This window comes from Bacillus rossius, chromosome 5 (genome assembly GCF_032445375.1).
Source record: "Bacillus rossius redtenbacheri isolate Brsri chromosome 5, Brsri_v3, whole genome shotgun sequence".
NCBI lineage: Eukaryota > Metazoa > Arthropoda > Insecta > Phasmatodea > Bacillidae > Bacillus > Bacillus rossius.
In genome coordinates this window covers 77,381,203-77,397,885 of record NC_086333.1, presented here as the reverse complement: position 1 = coordinate 77,397,885, position 16,683 = coordinate 77,381,203, and the positions used below count along the sequence as shown (strand labels likewise).

The window sequence follows — 16,683 nt, the reverse complement described above, 5'->3', positions numbered from 1 at the left end:
TCATTCTTAAGTGCTATTCATAAAAACAGACACCTCCAGAGCAGTTTTCAAATTGTGTGATTTCTTCTGAAACTCTGCACACTGTACATGTGCCCAGGTGAGCGGGGCCCGTAAGAGTTACATCACTCTGCAGTTTAACCTCATTCGCTTGGTTAGGTGGTTACTCATACTAACTATAATGCTCATGTTATCAACTTTGTGCCTGTAAAAAGTAAATTATACTAGTTGCGTGATCACCAATAGTGTGATTGATATATAGATATTAAGTTTTCCGGATCAGTATTGTTGGAGAAATTTTCATGCAATTTATCAAAAAAAATTTTCTTCGCAAAACCAGTAAATTTGAAGTCATACTTTCACAGAAACTCAGAAATTTTTATCAGCTGTTTCATACAAACTAAACCAAATAGCAAAAGAAGAGAGGCATTAGGTGGTATAGAAAGAGTAAATGTACAATACATACAAGAATACTCCACAGTTCAATACCTACATTTTAACTTAGGAGTTTTTTTTAAACCTGTACTGTAATAAAATGACAACATAAAAATTGACAAGTGGTAAACAGTTTGTTGTAACAAAGAATAAATATTGAAAAAAACAGTACACACAAACTATACGGCATATAAAGATTGTACTATTATCTTATATCAATTTATCATTAAATTATGTGAATCTAAGTTAATATTGATAAAAAACCTTTTATTTCTCCAGAAAATTTTCCCAATTACTTAAATCTCTACTGATAGGCACATTTATAATTTTTTATTTCATTAGTTAAGTCAAACATTCACTTTTATTTTCAGGTACAATTTCAGAAACTAATCATTAACACTGTTAGTAATTAAGTATTTCATTTTTTGCTCAAATCTTGTGAATTTCTGCCTGCAGAAGAATTTTATTTTACACTTTCAGCAGCAAGACTTGAGCCAAATTCGTAGTCAACTAATTGTGAACAACAACCCACAGCATTGCACAATTTTACTGAATTAACTTGTTCAAAAATAATTACTTGTCACTGTATGACATATCACCAATACATGCTTCTGAAAAAGAAAAAAAATTAAGACTGGTAATGGGGCCAATACTTAAAAATTGTATATATAATGTGAAAATTAAATTTTTAATTTTCACTTGACTCCACCAAATTATGAGTTTTCCAAATTAAATAAAAATAAAATTAATTATTAGGTATGTGTGAACAGTCCTAGACATAAAATGATTATGTTTAAAATAGTCATGAAAATTCTTTTAAAAAGCCAACTTTTTTCACATTGAAAGACTTACAACACAAACTAAATAGGTACTTATTTAAGGGCCAGATTAACCAATAAATGCCGGTTTAATATCAATGAATCAGCTTTTCATCTGGATTTTTTTTTTACACAGTGAACTTGATTTTCTCAAGAAAAATGATACCTATCAATACGTTCACAATCTACGACCTACTCTACTAATCAGGTTGGGGGGGGGGGGGGGGGAATTTAAACCAAACAACCTGGATTTTTTTGATTAAACCAGGTTTTTTATTACCTTAATTATTTTGGTTCTCAGCATGTTCAAATGATACCCATACAACAGAAAAGTTATAACATAAAAAAACTGAAGTCCAGCAAAACTGCACACCTGACTGGGACATAACCACAGAAAGGGTATTTCCCCACAGGAGGAGGATTCTCCATAGAGTGGGTGTTTCCCACAGAATGGGGATTTACAGTTCATTCAAGGATTTACCACAGAATAGAAATTAAAAATTTCATATTTTTAAATTTAGAGAAGTATTTAGCTGGGTATGATTCACAACTTATTCAGATAATTTAAATGATAAGATCTTCATTAGTACCTATATAAAGTTTTGTTCCTGCAAATCACAAGAAACCTTAATGACCAAAATGTTGTTATTAGATAGGAATTAAACCTTTCAATAACAACATTAAGATAAGCTATTTAAAAAAAAAAAACATTACCTATTTAAAAAAATGTTTTTTTTATAAAACCCATTTGGTTTAAACCATGGTCCAACCCATGTTTTAAATTAGTGTGGTTATAAATCAGCCAACCTTCTAATCCATTGTGTGACAAATCCACGGGTTTGTAGCAAAGAAATTACAGTGAACCACAACTTCTGGTTCCTGTGCTACACCACATTATACTGAAGTTATTGACAATAGAGATAACACATTATTATAATTTATTCCCCTGTAAAGCAGAAATAGAAAGAAAAACAGAATGTGTTTTCAGCGTTTAGCGTTCAGATGCTCATAGTTATAAAATATTATTTGATATTCTGATAAGGTTTAACGTTGCATGGTTATGCAGAGTTCAAGGTCATGGGGTCTCGAGGAACAAGGTTGAATCATGCTGTGGTGTTTGGATCAAATCCACATGTGTCACAACGTATGACATGTCAACGACCACGTTCACAGAGGACCCAACCGCATGATGATACATGTAAATAGAACTACAAGTATACTTATATAGAGCTGACTGTAGGTTTCGTAATTTTTTTTTGTGACACACTTAATCTTAAGCAACCTATGTTTGTAGTTTTGATTGAATAAACCTATAAAAAATTAATACCCATTTATTCAACAACTCAATTACTTGATTCATGCTATGTGCACAAATTGTAAATTCATTTTCTTTCAAGTTAAATATGGCTTATATAGTTGTATAGTTCCAATACCTGCCTTCTCCACAAAAATTATGAAATTGGTTGGCGATACTGACGCAGTCTGTATATGAATTTACACCCTATGATGTTGTCAAGATTTTACCCAAAAAATCTACTCCCATTTTTAGCACCACAAGTAATGTATTATTTAAAAAAATTGCCTTCTATCTAAAATAGTACTAAAACATGACTATTTCAATTTATTTCAAATGCTGCCGTTTCCATTTCTGTTCGAAAACATGCATGATTCAAAATGATTGCTACGAATCCACATTTTATTTTTGTAAGAATATCTGTATTTTTAATGTTGGAACATGTTATGATCCGTTATTCGTTTAGTAGGGAATTTTTTATCTTCTAGGCTGTGCATTCTGGCTGTAATCAAATTTCATCACATTTGTTTGATGCGTAAAAAAAAAGATGTGCTCATGAAGTAAACTGATACTGTAATGTAGATTTAATAGTATTTTATTCTTCATAAATCTTAAATAATGGATAAAGCTACTGAAGTAGAAGGTGTTTCTGTTATCAAAACTCCAGAACGGGGGAGGAAGAGAACAAGAGATCCCGTCAAGTGGACAAAAAACAAAAATAATGTGGAAAAGGAAGTATTTTTTACTGCCAATGGGTAATATATTCTTATTTATCAAGATTAATTTTGTCAAATATATTTTACAAACATTAATATGAAATAACTTTAAATAAAACAAAAACATTTGCAATTATGTAACCAAAACAATGTCATTTATTTTAAGATCCGCCGAAACAGCCTGAATGTGGTCATAAATCAAAAGCTGTGCTGTACATTGACAACAAGGGATGTAGAACAGTTAAATGCTCTATTTGACAAGATTTTGAATAAATTTGTTCAGGATCATATTATTCTTAAGTGTTTCAGTGCATCATATGCAAAAAGAAAAAGGACAGAAAAAGAAGGAAGTTCACGTAAAGGTATATCAGTAACATACTATGTTGAGAAGGCAACTTTGAGATCAGGAGTTTCCTGTTTGCCAAAAGACTTTTTTGGGCATTAGGTAGGTATGGCGAGTTGCAAAAACAATGAATATCCGTACCTAGAAGAATTTCAATATATTAAATTTGGGTACATATCATAAACAAGAAATAATTCAATGTTATTAGTGTGTATATTGTAATTAGCAGTGGTATAGTTGGGTTTCAGTCTTTAGAACCTTTATACTTATACGGGACAATAGCAGTAAAGAAGTTTTTAGATGGATAACTATGATAAACATTACGTGAGGTATTGCAATAAAGACTCGAATGGTAGGGATTCTAGTATACAATGCAATACTGAATATATTTAATTTGGTACTGTTATGTAGTAAACCAGAATTCCATTCTAGTATATTTTGCGATATCAAATTTAATTTAATTTAAAAATTGTAAACTACAGTAAACTCCCTATTACCCGCGGGCGGATGATCCGCCGTGAGGATTATCCGCGCATGCTACGAAAAAATACAGCTCATAAGTAAATCTGTATTTTATTACAAGTGAGTAAATTTGAACTCTACTGACGAGTGTATTGTGTGCAGTATACAGTAAAACGCCACATGCCTTCTCGAAACTTACGCAGCAAGTACCAAGCACTTTTATGTTTACATTACTGAAATGTATTGTATGTTAATTATTCAATAAAATACTATAATTAACATCATTTAAATTTTTTTACTGATAATTGTAACTTTTAAAGTAAAAAAATGTTTAGATTTTTAAGTTGAAATTAATGTGTCCTTTTATGTTTCCCATTTTCGGCTGTTTTGCGGATTATCCGAGACTTTCACTATCCGCGGTGGCCCTGCCACTTAATTTTGCGGATAATCGGGAGTGTACTGTATTAGTAAATATCACCATTATGGAGTAAATGATGAGACAATAAATCTGCAGTGCAGTAATGCCCCAATCCAAAAACCCTCATTTTCCCACTCTTGTCCTGTAAGTGTGATGACGACATAAGCACCACCATGTTTAAATCAATATTGTAATGGAATCAGGTTGTTTACTTATTCCTGAGGTTTCACCTCAATTGAACATTCTTTGATGTACTCCAAAACTGCCACGCCCATTTCACCTCTACTACAATCCTTCCATGTTCAAGCCTATCCTGAGCAGACCACACCAAGTAAATGCCTCACTCAGATTGTCCTTCAAACCCTTTAAATCAAAATTTATCTCAATGAAATAAACCTCAGTACTTGAAATTTTCTTTTAAATAAACACAAGAAATATAGCAATTTATAGTTACAAATTATTTTATAATATACTGTACAACAATGAATTTGTAGTTATTTCACAAAATAAACAGTACCGATACTAATAACACTAATTGGAGCCTTGTTTCCAAAGCTACACAGCTTACTATTGAAGTATGAAATAACATAACTACTCACATATGTGTGTACTACACAGTGCTTCAAGCAACATTGAAAATAATTTAAATATGTATGCCATACCTAAGCAGAGAATACAGTGCTTATTTATTATACACAATAGGCCAACCACTATCATTGTAACACCTGAACTACTCTAAACTCTATATTATCATTTACATCTAAACAGTGGGCCTATACCTAACCACAACAAAAATGTAACTTGTGGGCAGTTAAACTATCCTCTTAACCTCCATAACGCCACGAATTAACAACATAGATGCAAAATATTTCAATAAATTTTTAAAGTATATAAATTATCAATTCACATTATTTGATTAAACGATTGTTACACTTGAGAACTGTCAATCAATATTATGTCTCAAAAACGAATCTGTTTTGAAGACACTCCTCTCACCAAAGCATTAATGAGTTGTAAAATTTTCACAAAGTCACGTACAACAGAAATCAAAGAAAAGAATACATCTCCCGAATTATTATTCTATAAAAAACCAATGGCAAAACAACATAGCATTCTCAAATATTTATAAAATTATTTAATAGAACACCCCGGCTACTTACAAAATGGCGACAGCACAATGATTCGATGGAAAAATTGAGACATTTTAATGCTATGAATTGCATTCATTTAAAGCAAGAATAATACAGCTTGAAAAAACACAAATGCATGCAAAATGCACATTTAACATTTCATGCCGCCACCAACCTTCGCACAAGTCGTAGGTATGAACAAAACCTTTTTGACGTAACACTCGCACGCACTGTGTAAACACGACTGCGCGACTGACCGGTGACATAGGCGTAAGAATATAAAATCTAATGTTTTAAACGTCTTTTTCAAGAAAATACGTATAATATTTCACCTCAAAGTACTATATCTCAGACATTAATTAAGTATTAAATAAATATTTTCGACTGGCTATGGCAACCAAAGTCATGCAAAAAATATTTGACTCAAAACGTACTACTTTTCATCAAAAAATCAGCTGGACAACTTTAACCTATGGAGAAAATGTAATATCCCTTCACCTATTTTCTATTTTAAAACTCAATTTTTATCAAAAGTGTTAAAATTATGACAACAATAAAATTAAATGTAGTTAGCTAGTAGTGATATTTCGTATATAAAGGGTTTATAAAATGATATTCTATATAAACCGCTTAGGCACAAAAACGTTATTAGTAGGAGTCAAAGGTATTTCCAGAAAAACTCGAAACATTTCATGATGATGATTTGTTTAAATGTAAAACCTATTGAAAAGTTAAAAAATATATAGGTATATAGTTATTGTAAAAAAAATTTACGAAAACTCATATATTGTTTTCATTTTATTTCTTAAAATTTAAATAAATATGTAGGTATAAATTAAATGAAATAAACAATCACATGGTTTTAAAATTAATTGTAAAAATTTTGATTTTGTTTAAAACAAAATAAACATTAAATATAAATACTCAAAAATTCTCGGTAACACATTGAAGCTAAAAGAAATTACATGCAAACAAACAAATGCAGAGCTGTGCAAACAACCTGCAACAGCCCTTCACAACAAAATACTGACGTCGACCAAAGTGTCTCCCCGGTTCCTTCAGGTCATTATTAGAGTAACCTATATAGAATTCTATATAGGTTACTCCTGCCATTATGCCTCGTCAGCGCCATCTCTTGCATAGTGTGCCGTCACCCGACCACTGTGAAAGGCCCGGGGGGTACCTGACGGGCGCTATGGGCGACGCGATGCTGTTGTTGTCCGGAGGGGCTCCAGGCTAGCGGGCTGCTAGGCTGTTGATGTCGGGTCGTGTGTACTCTGCCCCCGCGTGCCCCGCCAGGTAAACAGCTTGAAATCTAACCTGAATGGTTTTCCCTTGGCTGTGAAGGCCGCTCGGCCGTGTGGAGGACGGAAGACTACGGAAATGATTGTAACACAAGTTGGTGAGAATTACGTTTAATTTAAGAGCTTCACCGGGGGTCCGCTTGGGTACATGGTACGCTCTACACGTTCACTCCGCGGTTCAGTCCCGCTACAAAGACTCTCACCAACACTTGGCAACGACTAGCGGTTACACAGTTGCACTTACAAAACGATCAAGAAACAAAAAAAACACAACACTAAGCGACACTGAAATGATTATTACCGCGGCAGACTCGCGGGACGTGGGTCGATGCTCGCTGGAGACGGCCAGCGCCGAAAGTTAACGGGTGCAGGGGGGACTCGATGAGCGGGCTCCTAAGTTCGGAGAAACACTTACGTGAGTGCAGCCGGCAGGCATAGGTATGCATGGCGTCCTTAATTAAAATACTCTCGCTATCACAGGCAATTAATCAAGGCCAGTAGCCGCTGTGGCTGGTAACGAGGTTTGTTTTCTGTTCCGTGCGTGCCGCACAAGCACGGAGTCTCTACGACGCACTTGCTCACTGCTTGTGATTAATTAATTTCGTCTTAATGCCTCGTTTGGGAATTGTTTTCTGTAGTCAAGTCCCCGGGGTTTTGTGTCCAGATGTTTAATTCAGTTAATTGAAGTCACACCTGGGGCGCTCGCTTGACTCATTCCGGCTGGGCTAGGGGTGCTTTCCGAAAACGGGATACGGTACTGGTGGTGCGGAGCACGGGCTTAAAGGCCATGGTCGGTATGACGTCATGTAATACTGACCTAAGTAAATTATTGGTACCCAGATTAATACTTATTATTAGTAATTATTTAGGCTCCTTCATCCCGACTTTTACTAACCAACCAAGTATTTAAGAAACTATTTTTATTTTTGTCAAATCAATCCATTAAAATTAAAATTAATTTTGACCACAAAGATTAAAATTAACAATATTTTTCTTTCCAAGATGAGAAATGAAAAATATAAATTTTAACATTCTTATTAATACAGTACAAATTAGCGTAATAAAAATTCAGAAAAGATATACCTTTAGGCCTTTTATTATTTAAAAACATGATGTGCCAAGTTTCTTACCGTTTAAAAAATGGCCTTTTTCTTAGCCAAACAAAAAAATGAAATTATTACCATTCTTTTGTTTTTCATGAATATTTGATTTTGTGTTCTATGAGAACCGGGTGTTTAGAAATAAGGTTATTACCACAGCATATCTGAATAATTTAATGTGTGTTAATTTTACATGCGATCATCAGCAATGAAAATTGATGATACTTGGGTTTATTGAATGTATGTAATAAAATGTATTTTATAGAATAAATTTTGTTTATAATGTAATTGTGTTAGATTCTGCTGCTATGAGTTGTGTAGCTGTTACCATATGTAGGAACTTAAAGAGTTTGACTGATGAGTGGTATTTTTTTTGTACACAAAAACGCTCTTTCTTAGTATATTGAAGTGTTCAAACTCATTCTGTTAACAACAATTTCGGACACCTATGATAGTGACACATAGTTGTACATATAGATGTGCATATTTTAGTAGAATATTTAGTAGAGTATATTGTTAATTCGCTTCCCAGAGTCTACCATAAAAGCCCACCTGCATTAATTTCACTATTCAAAACATTTTATAGTTATAAATTACACTTCTTATCTATCCTATTTGTCAATGTTACAAATATTTAAGTATATTGGTAGAACTAAATATATTTTATTAGTTTTAAGGACCATACTCTTTGGTACCATGGTGTATTTTTGTTTGTACCTACTGGGGCGTTTTCCATTAGATACACTGGAACTTGTGTAATTGTGATAGGTTGACAGCCTGGTGTGAAAGAGGTTGCTTCATTCACACTTTTCTTGATCTCCTCCTAAACTTTTGCACCACTTTCATCTCTACCTCCTTCCCTTCAGGATTGTTCTAGTCTCTCTTAGAACTCACCAAAAAGGAGTACATTGCTCTTTTTATTTTTCAAACCCTTTTGAACTTTCATCCATGTTTTTTCCTACCCTTGTAAACCCCACTCTACAGCCTTATCGCCTCTTAACCCTGACTATCCTGAACAGCCTCTCATCAGCTTTTCTACCTGCCCTTTGTCCTGCAGTGTGCCCCATGTCTGGAACCATCACTTGCAGTCTGTGCATCTCCCCCTTTCCTCGTTCTTGATGTCCTCAACGACACATTGTTCAACTCACGCACCTCTGCTGCCCGGCTTGGGTTCTTTGTCGCCTAACACTCCAGCATCTGCGGGATTAATTTGGTGCACACTATTGTTCACTGTCACGCTTGGTCCGACTGGGATCCTTCCGAGCAGTGCCGTACGCCCCTTCCTCACCACCCACTGCACTTGTAATTACAGTTTCGACAAAGTTTTACTTACCACTAATAAGCTGACCTAACCCGACCAACTTAGTATAACTTATTTCATAGAAACTGTTATTGCACAATTAACTCATATCTCACTCGTCCATTGAACCTACAATAATGACATGTGTACATTGGTAGCCTTTAGTGATAGGGGTGTGCAGGGCCGCAACTAAGGGGGGGCAAGTGGGGCATACGCCCCGGGCGCAAAGCTGTGGGGGCGCTGAAATCGCTTGCATTGTAATTCCTACTACAACTGGTAAAATGTTTGACGAATGCTGCGAAGATGAAATTTCCAACTTACCAGAGCACGATTTGTTTAGAATAGCTTTGTTAGAGATCATTGATGTAATAGTGAATGCCTTAAAATCTCGGTTTCAGGCTCTTCAAGCAATTAATGACACATTTAGATTTTTAAATGGGAATAAAATCTACAAAATGGAAGTTAAAGATTTGAAGACTGCAGCCAAATGGTTGTCTGAAACATACAAAGATGATATCAATGGAGAAGAAATAGTTCAAGAAATGGAAAGTTTTAAACATCACACCTTGGTAGTTGATGACACTATGAAAACAGCATCTGCAGCGACCCTCTTGAAGCTCATTCACAAACACAGACTTGAAGAAGGATATCCAAACCTGACCACAGCCCTTAAGATATTTCTTACTCTTCCTGTAACAGTTTCTTTAGGCGAAAGAAGTTTCAGCAAATTGAAAATTGTAAAAAATTATTTAAGAAATATTATGAGGCAAGACAGACTGTCGAATTTGAGCATTATTTCCATAGAACACAAGAGAGCATCCTCTATTTGCTATAATGATATCATTAAAATCTTTGCTGCAAAAAGGTCTCGCAAGTTGAATTTGAATCTTTAAAAAACATTTATGACGACGATTTAATGAACAAGTCTAGTGATTATACGGACTACTTTATGGACATAGTGGGTTCATGCATGGAAGTTACAGTAGCACAGAAACTGTTACATGTAGGAATGGAAAATGCTTAAATAGCACCATTTTTCCGTGGGAGGGCCCCCGGACCCCCCGCTTTATTGGTGTGGTATGTGCAAAAAAAGAGGGGGGGGGGGCATGAATCCATTCATGCCCCGGGTGCCAGAGAATCTAGTTGCGGCCCTGGGGGTGTGTCTTCTTCAATACAAAAGGGCGAGGGTAGGCAATTTTTCAAAATTCAACCAATTTCATAGGTTTGTGGTGCATTACAATAATAGCCAATAAAAAGAAAGAACATGATTTATTAAAAATTAAAAATAAATATAAAAATAAATAAATATAAAAAGATTTAAATAAAAGATTTACCAAAAAACTTTTTTTGAACATATTTTATTATGATAAAATTTGCTAACTACAGCTCTGTTTATTGTATTTTTTCAACTTAGGAAAGAAGGGTCAGCTGCCCTCCCTTGCCCCTTCATGTATATGACCTTGTTTAGAGTTCATTACTATAGGGTGAAGTCAGCTAATCATTTGTAAGATACTTGCAAAAGCCAAAAATAAATCAAATAAGGTCTTCCTAAGTTAAAAGAAACCAAAGTTTAGGTAAATATATACTTGCAATGAAAACATTAATCTAGGCTTTAAACAAGCAAGGCAAGCATAAAAGTGTGTTAGCAGATGTTTAGTTTTATGCTATTTTCATGCGTGTGTAATGTAGATCTGATTCAAACACAGCAAGGTGTGTGCAGGTCACAAACATCATGAAAAAGTAACAAAACTGAATGAATGGTCATGAACAACACAAAAAAAGTCCTGAGATAAATAGTAATGGTTAGAGACCTGCAAAATTCGCAGATTCATTGACCTCTAGAATAGTCTCCACAGTCCTTTAAATACTCACGGAAATGACACCTGTTCATTGGCTACTGACGCGTGAGACGTCTCAACTAGGCTGTCCGTAATTCGGCACTTTCTTGGTTTCGTGTTTCCCATTGGCTCACAGTTCCCCGGATAAAATGTGGGCCAATCGCAGAAGCGGTACGAAGGTATAGTTGTTTTGATGCTAGCCTATCGCGAAATGAATCCGCAAATTTTTCTTGTCTCTAGTAATGGTGCATCTCCAGCTTTCTTTCGCTAGCTTACTTTTTGGACACCTCACCTCGGGAGACCATCTACTTAAATCACTTGGGAATTATCTTACGCTCATGTTCTGTACCTGCCAATAGTAGGTAGATCTATTTGGTATTATATATAATACCTGCTAATGCCCGGGATGTGTTGTTCTGCCTCTTTCAATTTTTTATTGTAAATTGTTTGAAGTAGGTACACACATACAAAGCATCTCTCTCTGTCTCTTGATATATGTTCCTCTATAAATCTCGCTATATTTCTCTCTATACATAAAAATCTCTATGTGTGTATATATATATATATAACTCTCCATATCACTCTATATATATTTATCTATGTTTCTATATATATCTGTCAATCTATCTCTCTATCTGTATCTCTATGTCTCTATATACCCCTTGCTATATCTCTATATATATATCTGTATATTTGCCTCTGTCCTTCAATACCTATCTATAGCTCTATATCTCTATGTCTTTATCTTCCAATCTATATCTTTATCTCTACAGAATGAAAAACAAACACACAAGCACTCATTTATATAGATATATATTTTCATTTATCTAAATTTTTATCTATTTTTACTTGTCACAGGTGTGACTTAGGTTTATAAAAACACGCTCGTATTGGAATGCAATGTTGTGTCAAAATTTCAAAGCAATCAGTGAAGAACTTTCATAGATTAAGATATTGAAAGTATGAACAGTTACATTTTTATTTTTATATAAATATAGATGACCCTGTGAAATAAAAAATTGGTAAGAAAATTTTATGGAAAGCCTCGCAAAATCCAAAATTTGGTACTCAATCCTGCACAGTGGAAATTCTTCAATCTGGTATGTTCGGGACCACGGCTACGTCGGATTAACGATTTTACTGGATTATCGAACGTCAATGTAGTTTTAACAGGAATATCAAAGAAAAATTAATATATAGTATAATTTTATTTAAAACAAATTGTGTTAACCTGGCTTCTTTATAGAAAGAAGAAAAAGGTGAGCATTGGTCTTCTTATAAAAAAATAAAGAAAATGTTCCCATGAAATGTGAAATGTGGGATGTAACCTGTTATAAAACAGGAAACACTACTGTAATGATAACCAACAATAATTATAAATTCTTAGGGTGGTATTCCAAGACGTTTGGGTAAGGTAGCGAATATGCCTGCCTTTTTTGGGACTCAACCGTAACCTAACTTGCAGGCTGTATTTCAAAACTTTTGTCCAAACCGAATCCCAGTAAGGGAACAGATCGGCAGCCGTTTTAATAAACGGTGCGCTGTGCGAGGCAAGAAACTTTTCAAAGCATTCTAGCGGACGTTTTGCAACCATCGATACAATTTTTAAGGCAAAAATCATCGAGATAGCAGCAACATAACACAAAAATAGAACCACCTTTCTGATTTTCTCAAATAATTTTTAAGTTGTGATAATTTATTTTTATGACCATTGAAGTGTACAAAATTTATTCCAGAGTAGTTTCGCTATCATTAAGTTTCATTGGCACAAGAACGCTCTTGGTACATCTCGCGATGATCACAAAACTGACAATACATAGGCTATATGCTAGATGAGGTCCGCCATCTTAACAATTTACACGAAAAAGTGAGCCCTGCGCATGCGCGGAATTTGGGATACAGATCACCAATGGATAGGACTCTAAAATCTGTTCCCTTAAAATAAGGGACTGGCCGTGTCCTATCGTGCACTGGGAATATGTCTAGGATACAGGTGTAGCATATTCAACACCTAAACCCCTATTTTTGTGTCTTGGATTACTGGCCTTAGTGAATTAGAAAAGCCGGAAGCGTAGTAATGCAGACTGGCAGCCAAGACAAACAGCCAGAATCCACCCGAAAATATCTTAATGCCAGCGGCTTGATTGGTGCAGGAACTCAGAATGTGCAGATCCATATAAAGCTGGAATAAAAACCTTCTACTGTACGAGAGTAAAGTTCGATTCTCAAACATCATTTGGTACTTTTTTTTTGTGCATTTTTGTAAATACGTAAGGAGACATAAATTATACATTGTATAAAATTATTGTATAAAATATTTTTTTGTAATAATAGCTCATGTGATTTGTTGTTGGATGTAATGTAAATATAGGTAAGGTAAAATTTTGCATCACTATATATGTACATGTGTGTGTATAGTTTGGAGAGATATTAAGTGTAATGAGTATTTAAATACGATTTTAGTTGTAAACATGTACATCTGTTCTCTGTTTGTATAAATTTGTCGAAAAAGGTGGAAAATAATTGAGAGTAGTAACAGTAGAGAGCTAAAAATAGTTTTCTAGTAAAGATTTCTTTCAAAACAGTAAACTGACTCATGGGTTTAGTACAGTAAGCATGTTATCTCATGTCTTTTATGAGAGAGAGCACTATCTTTAAGAATTGGAAAAACATCCTAGATTAATGTTTTGTTTGCTGTTGCAGGATTTTGGCTATGTAACAGACGGCCTGTTAGTCCTGGTCAGCCATGCCGCCCTTGAAGCTGGTGCCCCCGCTGTACTGGCTGTGCGTGGGAGAAGTGTTTGAGCGTGTTTGCCGAGTGCTGCGGAACTCCTCCCAGGCCGTGAAGGAGCTCAGGAAACTCCTCCAGTCCTCTCTGACTGCAGCGATCCGAGAGCAGTTCGTGCACATTGCGACGGTACAATGCAGGTACGGCACTGAGGGGTCAGTGTACAATTTTTGTTTGACGTGACAACGTCTAATAAATCGATGAACGCCGGCTGCACGCAAAAAAAGGATGACTCATTTTCCGTTACGCTGTGTCCCGTTAAGCTGTGTCCTGTTACGCTCATTGTAAGCTTGCGCCGCATCTATCTCTCTTCCACTCAATTGGAACAACCATCGATTTGACTTTTTAGAGGCACATTAAACTTGAAACACTCCCATTCGTTTCCTACTTTTCATATCATCGTCCTATCCTTAACAGAATAACACAGATTGGAAGAAGTTAAATAGCAAACATGTATAAAAGTTATACTTAAAATAATCTGTTCGTTAAAGTAGTAAACATATTTGAATTAATGAGTGCAAATAAAAGTAAATTTATCAATTAAATTGTAGATTTAATTTCACTCCTTCTTTGTATCCATACAAAATAGTGATAATTCAATAAAAATTATTCAATTTTATTCATAAAAGTATGCAATCATTTCATCAATGTTTTATTATGACGTCATGTTAAACTATCGTCCGTAAACCGACTTTACAGACAACCGATTTTTTATTAAATAGGTATCTCAGGGCACCCACTGCTGCTACCCATCCAGATTTGAGATTATATTTGAGCCACAGCTTGACATTATAATGTTTTAACTAGAGGTGTTTATCGGTCTGTTTACTTGGGCATAGTACCGTTTTAATACACAATTAATTCTTTCATCATCCAAGACAAAGTTTACAAAAAATACTAATAAATTAATTTACTACCTACTGATAATTTATTATTATCATTATTATTAGTGTTGTTTATTTAATTTTATTTATTCTGTTGATCCTTTAATTATGGTAGGTACCATAAGGCTATGGAGCACGTCATTTTTACATGAATAATTTTAATATTTACAGTTTACATATCCAAAACCACAATAAAATAAAAGTGGAACATTGACTAACTGAAATATGCATTTCGAAAAATAAATGTATACAAGTGTTTAAGAGATAACAAGAAAAAATTATTTTTAGGATATAAATATCTGTTATAAATTTGTGCATGCTAAAGATTAACAGAATGTGTACACTATAGACTTAAAAAAAGGAAGTTATAATATAATTACTATGTATTTTTATACTATGGAAATTGAACAGGACCGAGGATATTGATATTGCTCCAGGATATAAGGTAAACCACACTGAGGAATTGTTAAATCATTCGGCCCGCCATCATCATATTATATCATTACTATATTGTTATTATAATATCTTACTTCTGAAACTTGTTTTAATTTCTCACTTTAAACAAGTTTTTTATATTTTGTAACTTTACTGTCTGTTTTGAATTTTTACAATATGTCTGACCCTCAAAACCATTAATAATGTTTTTTTTTTGTCCTTTCTCTTTTTAATTTAGAGTTGAATGTATTAAGTATGATAATTTACTCAGTGGGATTAGATATTAAGGACAATTCGTTAGTTTGATTTGGTCCTTTCTCTTGACAATGTCAAAATTAACCAAGAGATTTATCTTAGAATGGAATCAATTTGGCGAATGCGTGATGCCATCGATTGTAAGCTTGCATACAAGGGAGCAAGTTAGCGCAGTGGTAAATACACTGGTCTTTCGTTCTGGAGTAACTGGGTTTGAATCTTGGTGTGGCCATTCCCTCCAGAGGAATGCTGGGATGGTTCCAAGTCCTCACCGTAGGCCATGGTCGTTTCCTTCCCCAGCATCCCTGAATCCTGTTGAGTGTCACCGTCTCTGCTGGTCTGGTTGCAGAGACGTGAAGCTTCACTAAATTCCCCGTCCACCCGGGCACACATACGCTGTGCAGAGATCCAGAAAAAAAAACCACGCGATTTAAAAATTGCTCAAGATATCCGTGTGGGGTCTGTTTACGAAAAAAAAAAAGATTAATTAGAGTGAAAAGGGTTAAAATGTATGTTTTCAGAATAATTTTAAGCATGGACATCAAGTACAGATTCTTGAAAGCATTCCACGGGACTTGCATCACAACTTAATCCTCATTTCCCTGCCGTAAAGTGTTAAGATTGCCGTCCGGATCTCGGAGTTGCCCGATGCACGACGAGAAGACTGCGCGCCAGGCGCCAGAGCCTTGCGTTTGGAGGCGATACCAACGCTAGATAATTCAGCGACGCAAACACACTGGTGTGTTGTGATGGACGACCTAGGGACTTCCTTCTCCCCGCAGGCGGGACATGTACCTGATGCTGGACCTGCTGAGCGTGCTGATGGACGGCGCGGTACGTTCCTTGCACGTGACGGGCCGCGACGACAGCGTCTGCCTGCGGCCGGAGGACTGCGGCGCCCTCTTCAGCCGTTTGGAGCAGTGCGGCGCCACGGGGCTGCGTGAGCTGGTCGTGAAGGTGAGCCCCCGTTTCCCTTCCCCTCTCCCCCTTTCCGTCCCCAGGCGGCTCGGCCAAGCACCGGTCCGACCACCACATTTCAGTTCTTATAATAATGGAAACTGTTTATAGCATAACATTTAAATGATATTAAAATAATTCATAGCAAGTGTTAAAAAAATAACAACAGTATTGAACATAATTTTTTAGATACCGCCGAATCCTGTGCT

At 35.3% G+C, this 16,683-nt stretch overlaps 2 protein-coding genes across 19 annotated transcripts in view; one reads left to right on the top strand and one right to left on the bottom strand.

Annotated features, from left to right (window-relative positions):
• Positions 1–6,049, bottom strand: part of LOC134532049 (probable ubiquitin carboxyl-terminal hydrolase FAF-X) — a 111,206-nt gene extending 105,157 nt beyond the window's left edge. For 11 of the 13 annotated variants that reach the window (XM_063368210.1, XM_063368207.1, XM_063368214.1 and 8 more), the window contains exon 1: positions 5,789–6,049. The gene's annotated coding sequence lies outside the window, so the exon portion shown is untranslated. The other 2 variants (XM_063368208.1, XM_063368209.1) reach the window with 2 other exon arrangements.
• Positions 6,050–8,165: 2,116 nt separating this feature from the next.
• LOC134532047 (uncharacterized) overlaps positions 8,166–16,683 on the top strand; it is a 29,186-nt gene continuing 20,668 nt past the window's right edge. Inside the window, exons 1-3 of one of the 6 annotated variants that reach the window (XM_063368205.1) lie at positions 8,166–8,257; positions 13,859–14,083; positions 16,300–16,474. In XM_063368205.1, coding sequence (XP_063224275.1) covers positions 13,902–14,083; positions 16,300–16,474 — 357 coding nt within the window. In that variant the 5' untranslated portion in view covers positions 8,166–8,257; positions 13,859–13,901. The other 5 variants (XM_063368202.1, XM_063368201.1, XM_063368203.1 and 2 more) reach the window with 5 other exon arrangements.